The following is a 16862-nucleotide window of genomic DNA, read 5'->3' as shown; positions in this document are numbered from 1 at the left end:
TGTACTTCGCTTTAACTATAAGCTAATAAAAGGAATGAGACTGGAGGGTCTCAATAAGGTATGAATACAAGTTCCCACCGGCCTGGCACAGGCACTTTCATACTAGTATGGAAAAGACACAGGAAGAGTATTACACGTACCTCCTTTTCCCCCTCTACTTCAGAGTTTCTTCCTGGGAAGGTTCACATCAAGCTTGGGCAGCTGTCACCCGATCAGATCCACACTGATGCAAGCTGCTGAGGGGACAGAGCAGCCCCCACCCCAGGCACTGCCGTCCCATTTGCAACACCAGCCATTTTCAGAGCTGCACTAACAGCAACGTGAAGGCACTCGCCTTCTCTTTGCACAACTGCAGCCTTCCCCAACAAGCTATCCCGTACTGCAACCCCACTTTAAAGACACTAATATAAACTGAGGATGACTCTGGTCCCAGACTGTTAAAATCTGTTCTCTGTTATCTCTTGGCACCTACCACAGTGGTCAAGCAGAGGCAAAGGGGAACGCTTTGGGATGACAGAGGACTTGCATGCTGTGGCTGCCTTCGTATCAAACCCTTCAGGTTCTCCACAAACACATTACAACCAGGGATCTGATCCCTGGCAGGCCGATAGTCAGTCACGTACACTCTACTGTATGTAGAAACGACACAGAAGAGATGGATTGCAACAAAAGCTGGGCAAATTGGAACAAATCTGTTGTTTTCACAACTCCAGAGATTGCATCTGATACGATCTTAAATATTGTGTGTGTAAAGCAACTGAAGACACTCGGTCAATATGAGGCTTAAATTTAAGTCATCTTTAAGATGTTTAAATTTAAAGTGTATGTTGCTCTGGTTTAGGTAGATATTGCACACTATTTGCACAAATATTGCCACTATATGCACAAAGTCTGACTGGTTTCAACGTTACGCGACGCTCTTATGTGCCAACACCGTTTTGAAAAATGGGACTTTGACACTTAAATCACTTAAACGTTCTTGAAAATGTTATTTGCAGCCACGTGTAGAATACTTTAGGCACTGTACAATTATGTGCGTGCATGGAGAGATGCTTACTGAGACCTCTCATTCTTCTATGAGCTGCAGAAATTTTCATCTCATGTATCTTCCACTTCTTAAAACTAATATGTGACTTTTTGACTTCCATTTAGGTTGTCGCAAATGAGAAGAAGTAAGGCAACAATTACCTTCCTTATCTCCTCCCCATCCCTACAACATAAAAAAGCGAAGGTGGAGCTCAGAAAGAAAAAAGTCTTTCCCTAATACTGCTGTGCATGGTCCTTATGTTTTCCTCCTGAAACTGGTTACCTCCAGGGATCACATACTTCAGCACATTGACTATTGGGCAATTTCTGTGCGTCTGACCTTGTAACAGCTGAGAAAGCTACAATGCTTGTCCCTTATCAAGCCACAAAATGATTAAAGAAACTTTAGTTCAAATATAACCTAACCTATTTGCTGCTTATCACGTTTCCAAATACTACTATATAAACCCCTTATAACTTTAAATAAGGTTGTTATAGTATAATATAAACACATCAAAGGAAATGCTGTAAACTGATTTCACATCAGAGCATATTTTTCATTAAGAAAAAAAAAATGATGCTTCCATAAACCTATTTTAGGCTCCTAAATAAGCCTTAGTTTATTTTTACAGGTAACAAAAACTAATTCCCCTCTGTTGGCTCCCTGTGGGATCCAAAATGCACTAAACCTCTGAAGACTGGCCAGTCCACTTTGGCACCAAGAAAAGGAATTAGTGGTTTAACTTTAGGCACTCACAACTTAAACCCCTATCTCATTTTTTGTTGGTGTGCAGGCAGATGGTGCATGTTTTGAAAACTATACTCATTCTGTATACCCAAACTGTATCATTCACAAAGAATATTCCACTCTAGGCATATTTCTTATATTAGCAAGTATATTGGAAATGAATACATTAGACACATTGTTACAGCATCCTCTGCATGAAATAGCATCCAGTCTCCTAATATTATCTGTAGTTGCAGAGTGCTGTTCTTAAAACCCCAACTTCTGAATGATATAAATTTCATCTTTGAATTTTAAAAAAGGTGTCAGCCAGCGTAACAGTATACAGAAGTGAAATTTGAATACAGCCAAAGGCAAATTTCTTATAAATCACATCAAACCTTTGTAAATCTCATGGTACTCAAATGGCACTACCACCAAATCACCATACGATGTCCTGCTTGCAGAGCGGGAATCCTTTTTGCTGGAAGCCTTTCACAGCTACTGGAATACAGGCAGATGTAGGTATAAAAAAATAACCAAAGTCCACCTCCACAGAGGCACTGAGGGCAAACAGCACCAAAACCAGCGCGCTAAACCACAAAACAAAACAGCAGTAAGGTTGAAGCCACTCGTAGCTCGAGGTTTTCTCCTAGTGATCAGCTCAACAAATCTGTTCTTTCCCCAAGTCATGTGGACTTTCAGATGAAGCTTGATGCCACCCAGGTGCTACTTATTAAACAGCAACTGCGATAGACATTGCTGGAAAAAGAAAAGATTATCTAACCACACTGCTCAGGTGAGCTGATAGCCTCCTCACCCACTCCTGACCAAGAAACCTATCATTCGCGTCAATGGGACTTTGGCCTGGATGAAGATGAAGAGGATCAGGCCTGATGGCGTCTTCGTCCCCTCCAGCTCTCTTTTGTGGGAGCATGGGGGAGAAACCAAGAGGCCGCGGTGCATGCGCCAAGCCCGCCTGGTGCGCATGCTCCCTTTCCCCGCGCGGCAAACGTCAAGTGATGCCCGGCTGCCCTACCTGTGCCTGCTGCTCTCCCCCCGGCGTGCAATGGCTGGGGGGCGAATGCTCAAAAATAACTTAAAAATAAAAATAATAAAAAAGAAACCCCGCAAATCACTCTGAAGCGAAGGGCCCCCTCCCCTCCCCTCCCGGAGCAGGGCTGTCAGGCCCATCCTCCTCCCCGTCCCCGCGCCCGCAGCGGGCGCCCGCCCGGGGCTCTACCTGCGGCGGCGCGGGGGCCGCGGGGCCGCGGCCGCCCTCGGGCTGGTGGTGGCGGCGGCGGCAGCGGGGCGGCGGCCGCAGGCGGCGGAGGGCGACGGCGGCGCAGCGCGGCGGGGGCCGGCGGGCGCGGGCGCCCCGGCGGGCGGAGCCCGGCTGCGCGGAGAGCAGCTCCCGCCACCCGGCCATGGCGCCAGGCGCGGCGGGCGGCGCCTCCCGCGGGCGCGGCGGCCCCGCGGAGCCTCCCCCCCTTCACCGCCCCGGTTTATCGCCTTCCTCCGCGGCGCGGGAGGGTGCCGCCACCGCGGGACGCCGAGGAATCCAAACTTCGCCTCTGCCCGGGCTTCAGCTTGTCTCCGTCTTGCCCCCCCCCGTAAAACCCGAGGGCAACAGCCGTCCGTTTCTCAGGGTGCATCAGCGTCGTAGCGCTTGATGGTGAACCTAAGAGTCCCTGAGGAGAGGAGTGATGCTGCCCTGGGTTATTAGGCCTCGAATCATACCTAGCAAATGCATTTAAAAAAACAAGACGTGGAAAACACAAAATGACTATCCGGTCATTTTGCTCAAGGCCATGAACGACTTGCCCTGCATGCAAGGAAAGCACTGTGTGACCAGTGAATTAATTAAAAACTGCTTATGCATAAAGGGATGAAACATGGATGTAAAACCAAACTCTTGATTACTCAACTACCTGGTCTTCCTATTCTTTTTAAACATATCTTTGCTGTCACGTTTCCCACACTGATGGAAAAAAGCCAGAGGAAAAACCTCAACAACCCATCACAAGTTATCGCCGTCTCGCCTAGGGTGGGAAGCTCTGAATGCGCTGAGGGCCACCACCATCTGACCAAAGCAACTGCAGCAATAACGGGCTGCTGTATTTTATGTGGACTAACACAGAGGACGCAGGCTATTCTTCTTTTATCCTGAGTTTCATTCTGTGTTTCTCATCTTCCATATTTCCTCCAACTTCTCTCAGACCTCACTTTTCTTTCAGTCTCTAATTTCTCATCCCAAACTGCTTCTCTTCCTACAATCAGTCCCAATCTCCAGTTCTTTGGTTTCTCTACCCCAGCCTTTCATCCACTGCTAATTTTTTGCCCAATGTTTCTTTTGTTTCATTGCTTTCAGTTGTGCCATTTTACTGACTTCTGAGCCCCAATGCCCGCCAAGCTCTGCATATTATCTAAATTACCCCTCCCCTTACTGCTGGATGTTTCCTTTCTCTCCACTTCTAATTGTCCTGCCCAGACAATTTTTGCCTTCCTCCTTGGTGCCCAGCTCTCTTTCTCCCTGCGGGAAGGAGCTCCGCGTTCGGACCAGGCGGTCTGTCCTCACAGCACGGGAGCCCAGGAAGAGGGTCACCAAGAGCACGGCAGAGGGAGTTTTCCCACTGCCAGGTCAAGTCCCCAGCCTCCGTGGTAAATCTGAGCCAAAAAGCCTGCTCAGCCCTGGAGCATGCCTCGGGGCCTTCTGAAGTGCAGGCTGTTAAACATAGCAGCGCTTTCACAGGAGCAATTTTTCAAAGACAAGGAGGATAAGAAAATTGTGTTTCAGCCCCTACCAAACATAATTTTCTGCTTCTCACATTGCTCCTCTGTCTTCCTCAAACTTCTTGCATTGCATTTCTTATACAGGAGGACTTGAAAAAAATTAAAAGCTTCAAAAAACAGAAAACATTGCTAGAAATTTGTAGCAGGTAATAAATATCATGTTCATTCTTTTTCTAGCTACACCTTTCAAAATAGTGAGATTATTTTATTTTTCTCAAACAAATCATCTTGAGTCAGCATAGAAACTTTCGGCTCAATCTTCAATTTTACCAATGCATATAAATGAAATTAAAAAAATGTTCTTTAATAGGCAAAATCAGGCAAACCCATCAGTGACTGTTACAAGGCTCACTCTTACTATGAGTCTAAGCCTTGTAAAAAGCCTGCATACATGTGTATCTCAGCACACATAGATGCTCTAGCCTTTTACTGGGACGTGACTAGGTATATATATTCCTCTGATTGAAAGCATTTTCTTAATTCCAAATTTCTCCCATTTCATTCTAAGTTGTGTGTCTTCCTTCAGACATGAGAAATTCTCACTCTTCCTGGAATGAAGACTCAGCATTTGTTATCTAGTACAAAGACACAAAAAAATTTTCTGCAAAGCTAAACAAACCAATACCCATGCTGAAAATTCTCATGCACAATTCCCTAATACTTCATACCATACATGTTTTCACGCCTGTGTTTTACAACAGACGTTTCAATAGCTCAAAGTCCACATAACTATCATGTACTCCTTTATCCTGTTATCTCTAAAAATCGGAACTACTGGAGTGTTTTCTCCTGCAATCCTACTGCAGAATACCAATCCTATTTCTACAGACTTACCTTAAGATCAGAGATATCTTGCTTGTCCATCCTTTAAGCTTCTTTTGTCATATATCCTATCTTCCCAGTTGTTACTTCAACAGCAGTGAGGCCAGCTCAGTTCTCGGAAGCCCTTTAGAAGTAGCACTTCAGACTTCCTGCTTTCCACATCCTAAACAGGTGAAGCACACACTTGTCAGCCTATGACCGTATTCATCCAAGTGGAACCTTCCACTTTTTCCAAAATCCAAGAATCTCTTTCCAAAAAGAGATTTTTAAAAGAAGGATAATACACCTAGTAGAAACTTCTACCAAATCAGGGATGGTTTGATTTATTTCCATGAGATGCCTGTGAAAGGATGAACACACAGATACCCATTCTGTTTACCAGATTCTGTTAGATCATACCTCCTAACCAGCAAGTATATTGAAGTTGAGTGTTTTTCATCAACTGTGCTTAATCAGGCAAGATCTATTAAAGGGGTGGCTTTATTTTAGAGTGCAAAAGCCAAAACTAATCTCCATCAAATGAACAATCTGCTTTAGAGAGAACTCCCAGTTTCACTGCTTCCTCATCACCAAATGCCCACTGAAGACATTAGGTTTCATAAGACTCTCTACCAAACTTTTATCTTTCCCTTCGTGCCTTTGCAGATCTACAAGAAGTGATGGAGCAGTGAAGAGAGGAGCAAGGGATGAAACTGGTAATGACTGCTTCTAGATTTCCTTCCCCCCTGCCATATCCTCATCAATAAATCTGCCTGCCACTAGGCTTATATACCTTTATGTTCCAACATAACTAAAGAAGTCTCACAAGTCAGTCCAGCAAAGAATGCACATTCACCAGATGATGACATTTTTCAGCTACTCTTTTATGATGCTGTGCAAAAGCACTGTAGCAGAGACCAGGCTATTTATAGCACAAAACTTAAAGAAATCTTGTTTTACCATACAGGCTCTGGACTACAACTGAACAGAATATTCTGCCCTATTCTTGCCCTTCAACTTACAGGGTGTGCAGGCAACCTATTGGCATGGGCTTAAGTCTGCGCTTTATTGCTCATTTCACAGTATGTGAACATGGAATGATGACTGCAGGTCTGCTGCAGCACAGCTTCCCTCCTGGTGCCTACCACATACAGATATTAGAAACTAATCTGCCAACAAAAGCTTTTCCAGGAAGGAGAACATGGTTTCCCTCCTCAAGAGTGACTCATTTTTTCATCCAAATAAAGGGTGACACAATGCTGGCAGGCATAAAAATGTCTATCGGCTATTAGTTCATGTGATGAACGTGCTTCAATAGGAGGCAAGAACAAGAGCAGTCTTAAATATCGAGTCTTGAATATATACCCAGGACACCACATGGTCTTAGAGCTTAGGGTGTTTTCTTGCTCAGATCACTCACTGGTTGAAACAAGTGGTTACTGAGATCTAAACATGGCTTGAAGTCTTTCAAGATAGTTAAGATGTCACTGTATTTGAGCAAAGAAACACTCCAAGTGAATAGGATTGTTTGCAGAATTTATCCTGGGAGAAAAAAAAATGATATTTAAAAGCTTTTATTAGACTGTGTAACTAGTCAAGAATGCAATAGGTGGATATTGTCAGTTCGATGGTCAGACTCACAAATATCCAACCATCGATTCTCCCAAAATGCATTCTGTAAATACCTTTGGAGGCAGTGCAGACCCAAAGAACAAAATGTGGCAGTACAGCTTAGTGTCTCAGTACAATCATAAAATATTTTCTGTGTTTCTGGTGATAGTTCCACAAAAACAAGCATCCTCCTTTCTAAGGCAGGATGCCACTGTCCAGAATTGCAAAATGAGATTTCAGAGGGTGCCATTGGTCTCTGTTACCCTATTTTCTTAATTGAGGTAGGAAAATACATGAAAGAAATCCTAAGGGGATTTGGTGAAGGAGTACGTTCTACAGCTTTAAGATGTAGCCATCTCTGTCTCTTGAGAAGAAACCCTTAGTAGTGACAGAGAAGCACTATGTACTTTTGCTGGATAACAATCTTCACAGAGACAAGCATGAGGAAGATGCACTATCAGAGGATATCCACTTCAGTCTCTGCTCTTACCTCTGTATTAGATGACTCATTGGGTGATTTGTGTAGCTAAACAGTAATGCCTTAAACCTTTTCTAAATTTCTGAGGAGCCTTAACACAATCTCTGCTTAGCTGTTAAAGAAGGATTAAGGTCTGTAGAACAGTCCCAGGGAACAGTGGCTCTTTGCACTTTGCTCTGTCATTCTTTGTATCCCTCAGGTTGATTGAGAGATGACATACTGGAAAGATCTTTAAGGGTACTCCTGGAAGATGTGAACGCTGACTTGTCAACCCCCTGGCCTGGGTCAAGTACCAGGTTTAAAGATTCTTCAGTGAGATTTTCTCCAGATGGGACCCCAGGACTTATGAATCCTCATCTTAGAAGAATTTTCAAAATTTGTTCTGTTCCTTCCCATCTTTTTCACACCAGACACAATATATCTGTCTCATGGGGCCTATACAGAAGGCAGGTTTGGCAGCATACTAGTAGTTTGTGCTAGAATTAACACTCAAAGATGTGCCAAAGCAATGCTTCAAGCCTTAAAGGGGGGAAAAATCCTGCCCGAGATAAAAAAAGAACCTTATCTACATGACCTCTGTATTTTGAACTAGACTAAAACTGTTTACCTACAAATTGAGGGTTAAACAGTGATGAACACACAAGGAGCACCAAGTCACCACTTCTCAAAGGAAGAAGGACCTCTGTGCTTTGACCTTGGCTGGAGACACGAGGAAAACCTGGTGAGGGTGCAAGCATACAGAGCGCCTCAGATTTAAAGGAAAACCGAGTGACAGTTGGTTCAAAGCACATACTTATCCCAGGCCAATCTTTCCAAAACTGGGGGCTAGATGCCAAATGTAGGATGCATCCATGGCTCATGCAGATGCTATGCTGACAGCTTTCACGTGCAACTGCTGCCCACTGCTCAGGTGAGTCCCTGCCACTTCTCCGCTGGGTTTCACTGGCTGTGCCAGCAACTGCTCCCCATCGGGCACAGCCCCCGCACGGGGCTGCAGCACAAGCGACCAGGTGGATTGACCCTACGGGCTGGACCTGCTCTGCAGGGCATTGCTTAGACTAGCTCCCACCAAGAGCAACAGATGGGAAATAGTAGGCAAAAAAGTCAGGTGTAAAATTGAGATGCTACTGCCAGTTAAGCAGGGCTCTGTTACAATGATCCCTGCTTTTACACTGTTTCAAGGAGCAATTGCATGCCACGGGATAGAAAGAGAGCATATCATGAACCTTCAAACTGAGAATTTGGCTGTTTGCTGCTGGTTTCTGAACAGTTTCTCCTTCAGGTACCTATATTTCTAAGAAGAAAACAAAGTAAAATTAAGCTTACTTTCCTTTAGTGAATAAAGCAGTTGATTTTGGATTTTTTTTCTGTGCCAATCATCCCTTTCTGAAACAAAATTATTTTGCTACAACCCTGTGTCTTAACATTATTTTTTATATCAAAGTGTTGGGCCATATATGACTAATTGCTATATTGTGTTTTTAAATGGTAGTCTTTAAAGCCACAAAAAACAGCATTTGCAACAGAAACCACTCTCCTAAGTGCTTCTCTCATATAAAAAGGCCTTAGGTATTTTTCCTTTCTGAGAAAAAAACAATCAGCCTAGGAGAGGAAATGAGTTTGGTTACATCCTAAGCTCAACACGGTGTGGCTGATTTTTTTTTTAACATATTGTATGATCATACAATCTTTTGCTTTCTTAAGAAACCACACTAAAAAAATACTGTTGTTTCCTTGACTGCTTGAGACTTCAGATAAAAATCTAAGCATCTGTCCTTGAAAATGCTACCACAGTTACTGCTCACTCCTATGAGCTGTCCTGAAATCACAAATCTCTTATAGCATTACTACACTGTATCTACAGGACTCTGAATCAGAAAAGTACGCTTCAAAAATAAAAATTCAGTACTCTAACCTGTAGTAAAATAGTACTGATGAAATACAGCGACCTTCAAAATCATATCTTTAAAAGGTAAAATGTTTCCAATTTTTCATACTGTAAAGGAGAATTCGATAATGCAGTTCTCTTTTATCATTCTTTTAAGTCAATGATAGACACTGGTATGTGGTCTAAGAAATTTGACTAAAGTATTTTGATTGCCAAATTCAACATTGAAATGACCAGCCTTAATAAATTAGCAATTCTGGCCTCAGAATGATTCAAGAGCAAACAAACAAGCAAAAAGATAAAATCGATTTGAGGTTGGAGTAGTTAGCACTGACAAATCCAGAATATTCCTAGATAAGCTGCACAATACAAAGGGGGGAGGAAGGAATGCACTGAAATGTAGGTATGAGAATCTGCCTTGCCGCTCAAATTAATGAGAAACAAAGATAACAGGGAGCCTATTCTGCCTTTTATGCTATTTGCTGGCACAAAAACAAGTAGACACACTCACAGTAAATACTTGTTTGACTCAAAGAGATGTTGCCAACCAAGTTTATCCTTAAAGCTCTTTGGGCATATATATGCAGCGTACGTATGGGCTCTAAGAAAAAATACACATTCTGGACATCAAAACCATCAGGATTCCACCTGAGGCCCTTCCATGTCACAGAAATGAAGGTATTTGGATATTTACACTCCCGGATTTATATTACTATTAATGTCCAAAGTACATTTTTGCTTGTTAGTCATTACTTTTCCTCTCAAATCAACATATGAGTCCAGAATCATACTTTCAGATGGGTTCAATGTAGAGTGATTTTTATGCCTTCACTTTCAATAACGAGAAGCTGTAAATTTTCTCTCGTTAGTCTTTAGTGCCTCTGTATTTGCATGTTATCAACTGGGAAATATAGAGGTTTGCCTGAAGTATGCTTTCCTGTTTTCAATCACAGAAGGTTTCTATAATTCCTAAAAGGTTAAAAATAGAAAAGCAGTAACTATTAAGGGGTACACACATGAAACATTTTGTGATATTTGATCAAAAAACACTGTAGCTTGTATCTAACAATCATGAAACGGTAGGATTTTGGTTGTTTACTTTATGCCAAAGTAGTTTTTCTCATAAGTGCTTTTTATGTAGTAAGAAGCAAAATTAGTTTGTTTGATATGCCAGGAAGAAAATGAAAACAATAATTTTCACATTCCACAGAATGAAGCATCAGAAAGAAACTGTTTTTACAACATCAGGCTTCAGAAAGAGAACATTTGACATTTAGGGTAGATTCTTTGGAATTAATTAAAGGTTCCAATTTAATTAGAAGAGCACTGTACACTGCTCAAAGTATATTACAAAATTCACCTGTGCAAGAGAACAAACAACTGTAGAAGTGGCTCATTTCTATTCATAGCTCTGCATTAAAAAAAAAACAACTTTTTTCCTTTGGCTTACACTTCACTGGAGGTACTACAATATTATTTTTGTTTATTTTTCTCTCAACTGCATATTTAGAAAGAGACTTTATTTCACCATATTCCAATCCAAACATGAAGCCTTCCTATTAATATAAGAAAACTGAAAAACTTGTAACGCTTAGCTAGTCTGTATTTTTCTCTCATAGGTTCCATATCATACAACAAAACAAAAACAGAAAAATTAACATCCATCACAGCCAGTCTTAAAAGCAAAACAAAATAACAAAATTACAAGAACTGATTTTTCCTACATCTTCCTTTCATGATTTTTTTCTCCTGAGTAACGTATCAGCAATAAGGAAACTACTTCTACAGCAGTGAAAAAATTATGATCTGTATGGCTTTAAGCAAATAATAATGCTTTTAAGTTCTTACAAGTGAATTAAAAGTCACATCTTGTTTCAGTGATAGGGTGTTCATTTAACGAAAAGCATTTAAAACACACAATAATACTAAAGACTTCACTTACAAATGAAATACTGATAATAGAGATGCACTGTTTGCTGTATCAAAATCAAATTCTCTAGTAAGACAGGTTTGAAATCAAGAATTTTAAGTAAGCAAACTTTTACTACTACTACTGGAAAAATCCCTCTCTGAAATTTTTTCATACATTTCAAATATATTTTGTCACCTATATACCAACATTTAAACACCGCTCCATGAGTTAGTCTCTTATGAACTAGCATGCTTACCTTTTTCATCCCCATGTTTAATGAATACATTTCAAGTAGCCTTCAGCCACAGATCGAGATTTCCATCCAACACACAATCAGATAAAGCTTGCTTTCCAATTGTAACTAATGGAAACAGTGCTAAGAAGTAGTGACAACAAATTTCCATGTGTTTAAATTGATAGCTTGGGGGGTAGGGGAAAAGGGATAAACAGAGATGAACCAAAAACTGACAAAATGTTTTCACTTGAACTATGCTGAAGACCTTGTGTCACCTTAAAATCAGGAACTTGTGACTTGATCTGCTTTTATTTATGTATCACAGTAAGGAAATGATTAACATTCATGATGTCACTGCTCGAATTTTCAGTAGCAGTTCAGAATAAAAGCATACCCAAAACATTTTCCAGATTCACAGTAGTTTACTGTGTATGTGTATTGCCACCTAGAGAGTCAAGGTTATAACTGTAGGTATGGAAATAATTAAGCCAGCCCAAGCATATTAGCTATTTTAAAGTGCTTTATCGAACATAGGCTTTGCTATGCCAAACAAGTAGTCCATGCAGCCTAACATCTCCTACAGCAGCTATCATCAACTTCCAGAAAAATACATGCGAATCCCCACAATGAATCTGCCGTAAACAGAGCTAGCTTTCTAGTGCAGGACAGTTGTAATCTCTGGAGCTACTTAGAAACATGTATTTGCACTCCTTATTTTCTATTTTAAGGGACCTGTGGATTTTCCCACTAGCCATATAAATAGGTGTGTACTTTTTAATGTCCATTAAATTCTTGGCTTTGCCAACAGGAAAAAACATCAAGCAAAAACTGCCAAAACAGCAAGAAATCTAGTAAAATTACTGTCCATCACCATATTCGAATTATTGTAAATGTTGCTGTGCCAAAGATGGAGCCAGCCCTGAAAACACTGCTACATCATACTGTTCAGATGGCCAGCTATGCCTGCGATCATCTGCTGTCCCTCTTACTCATCATTACCTAGCTTCCATTCCCGTATTTTGTGTTTCTCTCTTTCTTTCTAGCCAGGTCCACTTACCCAAGACTTGGTCATTAATACAGCACATTTTTGGTAGCAAAAATTCTTCATTCTCCTGATTAGGAATGAGCCTGAATCTTCTCCTGGAGGCTTATCTATTACTGGAACCATGAACACAGTACAGATCAAGTAGCAAACCAACCCTTCTAAAATAGGCCTTGAGGTTACAAGGAGAAGCAAGTAGATAATAATGCTAATAATACTTAAATCTGCTTTGAAACATCTTCCACTTCAGCAATGTACCTGCTTCTGATCAGTCTTCTCAACCCAAATTGTGCTACTTCCACATTCAATGCCCTCATCAATTTGCATAATCCCTGTGGTTCAATCTTTTTTTTTTTTGTTCCCCCCAGACTTTGTGAACATCAGTCATATGCACTTGTCATTTGACTAATTTATCATGTTTTTCACAATGGCAAAATAAAAACAGACATCAAGGACAAGCAAGCACCATCCTACAAAGTACCCAAGACAATGATTTCAGAAATGTATACCAAACCAGATGCAGGTGAATTTGCAAGCCTCAGTGCAGCGAAGGACACTCCATTCTAAGGTCTCTAACCAAGAGCAATATCCAGACTGACTCAACCTCTGATGGAAGTCTTTTGACACTGAATGAACTGAAGTGATGGACACAGAATCCATCCCACAAAAGCAATCAGAACAAAATAATGTACCAGTAATAGTTCTCTTTTATTATGTTTCATTACCCCCCCCCCGAACCCAAGTTTTTCAACTGAACGACATTGCCTATTTCTTTACTCTTAATTTTGATAGGGGCTCCTCCTTTTAGAAAGGAAAATTTTACAAAAAAGCAAACTGCCAATTACCTAGAGAGAATATAAATAACATTTTTCTGAATGTTTATTTCAAAGAAGATTGTCAGCTTAAAAGAAGTGCTACGAAAAAGTTGGTAGACACTATACCTGCTCACAAGTTGTCTTAGAATTTCTGTGCTGATATTTTATTATTTTAAAAGAACATTTTCTCCTCCTATTGGATATAGCCAGAGGGAGAGTTTACTCAGAACTAAAAATAGCACACGCATGCAAATTAAAATGACTTTAACTTACTTATAATTTACGTACATCACTTGAGCTCTAGCTCTTTGAAAAACGAAGCCAGAAGTCAAGACCAACGTTCTGGTAGCCCAGAGTGACACATAGTGTCTGGAGATATCAATCTGTCAGCAAAAACATTTCTTTATCATGCTTTGCCACAGTTCTAATGCAAAGCTTATGTACTCTATCAACACCCACTTACCTTGCCCAGCCTTTTATATTACCCGGCCTCTCAGACTCATTTCAAAAGGTTTTCCAAAGCTTTTAAGTTTGCTTCTACTTGCAAACAGATGAATGGAAAAAATGAATCAGCTCAGCAAATGCTCTGAGAGCAGCAGTAACATTCCATCCCATAACCCAGGCTCCAGGACTGGAACAAGCCACAAGGAAAGTGTTTGCCTAGAGCATAATTGCACATAAAGTGCTCTGAAACAATGGTGAAGCCTTTAAATTTTTAAAGGGATTATTTATTTTGTTATAGAAGAGCATATAAGGAAGACAACCATAAGTTTTCTTTGGTAAGCGTCTAGTGAATATGGAAAGAAGAGAGAGATTCTTGACACTAAAGTGCAGCCTACCACTTGGATGGACTTTCTGTTTAAGAAGCACCAAGCAGATCTTAATTATAAAAATGTATCTGCATAGATACTAGCTAATACTGGGAAATACTGGCTCCTGGGAACAATGGATGGTGTGAAATCTTAGAAATACCACAAATACAGGAGTAAGAGATGTGACTGCACAGAAATCAAATGCAGTAAATTAGCTAGGGTTTAAAAAAAAAAAAAAAAAAAAAAAAAAAAAAAAAGGAAAGGAAAAGCAAAAATATATTTCCTCACTACTTTACTACTCACTACTACTACTTTAGTTACAATAAACACGTAATAGTGGATGCATTCTTACTGGAAAAGGAGTTTGCTTCTAAAAATCTGAGCATCTCTTAAGAACAATTTGATATACTTGGTCTTAAAAAATATAACAATGTTTGAGCAAAATAAATATTGAGGTTTTAAATATGTATCTCACTACTCTAATAGCAGTTAGAAGCCTGCCTGAGCAAGCACCATGAAATGCTTGACTCACTAAGCTACCTCCCTTCTTCTGCAAGCTCTAAAAAACCCACACAATGTAAAACAATCAGCAAAGTAAAACTACAGATAAATACTGAAAAAAGTTTCCAAATGCTTACTAGTGAGGTTGACGAACTGACGTTTTAAGCAAAAGGACCTAATAACATGACACAGTTACAGAAGCAACAGTCTTAAGAGACAAAGTCAGGAAATTCAAGTAACAATAGTCTCAAAACATTCGAATACAGAAAGGCAAAACTTTATTGTTCTTTAACAAACACATTATTAAAAATTCACAAATTGCCTTATTCAGAGATGGTCCCAACAAAAATCCCAGACGTATTCACTATATTTAAATACAAATCACATTTGCAAGGTCTGATAGTCTGCCAATACAACTTTAAATTTCAGTCTATTATTGAAGACAAGTATTTGTAAAATAAATAAAAAAAGATAAGCGTTACTTCATAATTCACAACAAAAATCCACTAATTCAATGAACTTGTGTTAAAAAAAAAAAAAAAAAAAAAAAAAAAAAAAAAAGCCCTGCAAGATCTATAGCCTCTGCAAAAACTGGACCTCAGTCGGTTAAGTTTGAAAAAGCATACATGATAATTTTACACTGCAGTAACTTTTCTTGACAGCTTTGCACATGCCTGCCATTTCATCACTAACTGGTTCAGAGCTAATGTCACAAAGAATAGGAATAGCATTAACTCAAGAATGGACCAAAACCCCAAAAGCTAGCTGCTCGTTGCTTTGAGTGATCACTAGGAGACTGTGAAGCAACTTTTAGAACAGCGACAGCTTGCAGAAGAAAAGAATCCCTTTTCCTTCCCCCTCCCCCCACCACAGCTGTTTTTGGTTTGCACAGAAAAGGGAATGTTCAGTTTGGTTTTGGTGGGCTCTTATTTTTTGGTTTAGCTATTGAAGGGAAAAAATGCACTAGGAAAAACTGCAGTTTTGGGGAATGTGTGTTTTAAAATAGATCCACAAGATAAAGATTTCACTTTCATGTATCGCAATTACAACTTTTTGTTCAGGACAGACAAAATGACTTTCCACTTCTTTCCCATATGTTACATATCAAGCTGCTTCTTACAATAGCACCCAGTTACGATTTTCGGTAGTTTTCTTTTAGTTTGCCTCCATGTTTTCAAGCATTCTTGCTAGACAAGCACAGCATCCTCGCCACTGGATAGATTACCTCTCCAGACAGCTTACTGGTAAGTATCTAAGAGTGATTCTTCCATCAACTTAGACAACTCAATCTTGCTTTTGCAGACTCACATATGCTGTTTCTTCAAAAAGTCAGAAACATGCTATAATTGTTCTCCCAGGTAGAAAAGCTTGCTTCCTGCAAGTAGATGTACAGCTATGAAATAACTGATCAGGTCTCCATTTCAGTCTCCATGGTATCAGTCCTTGAAGGAGTTTTAGTTTCCGGTACAGTCTCTCCATCTAGATCCTGAATGTCAGACAAATCAAGAGTAGGCAATGGTACTCTCCAATACAGGAATGAGTTATACTGACAAAATTCTTCTTCCTGCTTTAAAAAGAGACAAACAACAACAGCAACAAAACATTAACGTATATCACAGCAGTAAAAGAAAACAATAAAAAAGCTTTTACAAAAGAAGCTGATCATAGTTTACTTTTATTATTTCAAATAATTTTACAAAGGACTACTGTATACCTCTGGGAAATAGTAACAACTCCACCAATTTGTTCCACTTGAAGTATTTGCAGGGAACAAGGCTGAAAAAACTCGTGCAATTCTTTTTGCACTTTGCATATGTAAAAATTGTTCACTGCCTTTTCCTCTCACAATGCCATATGAACATCATACACATTTAGAAGCTTGTATTCTGAAAAATGTATTTAATTATTTTACATCTACTTAAAGAACAGTATTTGCAGGAAAAGTAAAGCACTGGTGAGGGTTTCTACCACATTGTGTTTCTTCTTTTCTTTATCTACATTTTGTACGTGAGTATAGAAAAGAATAATCAACGTTTCTTTTTGGAACAGGGAGGGGAAAGCTTAAGACAAGATAAATTGTATAGGAAAAAAATGGGAGGAACATGTATTTATCTACTAGCTTACTCCATAGGTATATGCCACCACAACCTTTTCCTTCTCTATTAGAAAATATGCTGTCTGCTTATAATCTTATGTCATTATTAAAATAAGAAACAAAGTTTCT

The 16862-nt window shown here is 40.0% G+C and overlaps 2 protein-coding genes across 6 annotated transcripts in view; both read right to left on the bottom strand.

Annotated features, from left to right (window-relative positions):
* Positions 1-5524, bottom strand: part of LOC135324428 (transient receptor potential cation channel subfamily M member 6-like) — a 105608-nt gene extending 100084 nt beyond the window's left edge. For all 3 annotated transcript variants that reach the window (XM_064500729.1, XM_064500730.1, XM_064500731.1), the window contains exon 1: positions 5378-5524. In XM_064500729.1, coding sequence (XP_064356799.1) covers positions 5378-5407 — 30 coding nt within the window. In that variant the 5' untranslated portion in view covers positions 5408-5524. The remainder of the gene's footprint in view (positions 1-5377) is intronic.
* Positions 1-16862, bottom strand: part of LOC135324166 (uncharacterized protein C9orf40 homolog) — a 206908-nt gene that overhangs the window by 186611 nt on the left and 3435 nt on the right. The window contains exon 2 of one of the 3 annotated variants that reach the window (XR_010385514.1): positions 14903-16205. Coding sequence is in view for 2 of the 3 variants with exons in the window: in XM_064499828.1 (XP_064355898.1) it covers positions 16047-16205 (159 nt within the window). In the remaining variant the exon portion in view is untranslated. Of the gene's footprint in view, positions 1-14899; positions 16206-16862 lie in introns of those variants that run through there. The other 2 variants (XM_064499830.1, XM_064499828.1) reach the window with 2 other exon arrangements.

Source organism: Dromaius novaehollandiae, chromosome W (genome assembly GCF_036370855.1).
Source record: "Dromaius novaehollandiae isolate bDroNov1 chromosome W, bDroNov1.hap1, whole genome shotgun sequence".
Taxonomy (NCBI): domain Eukaryota; kingdom Metazoa; phylum Chordata; class Aves; order Casuariiformes; family Dromaiidae; genus Dromaius; species Dromaius novaehollandiae.
The sequence above is the reverse complement of the archived record's forward strand: the minus strand, read 5'-3'. Positions and strand labels throughout refer to the sequence as shown.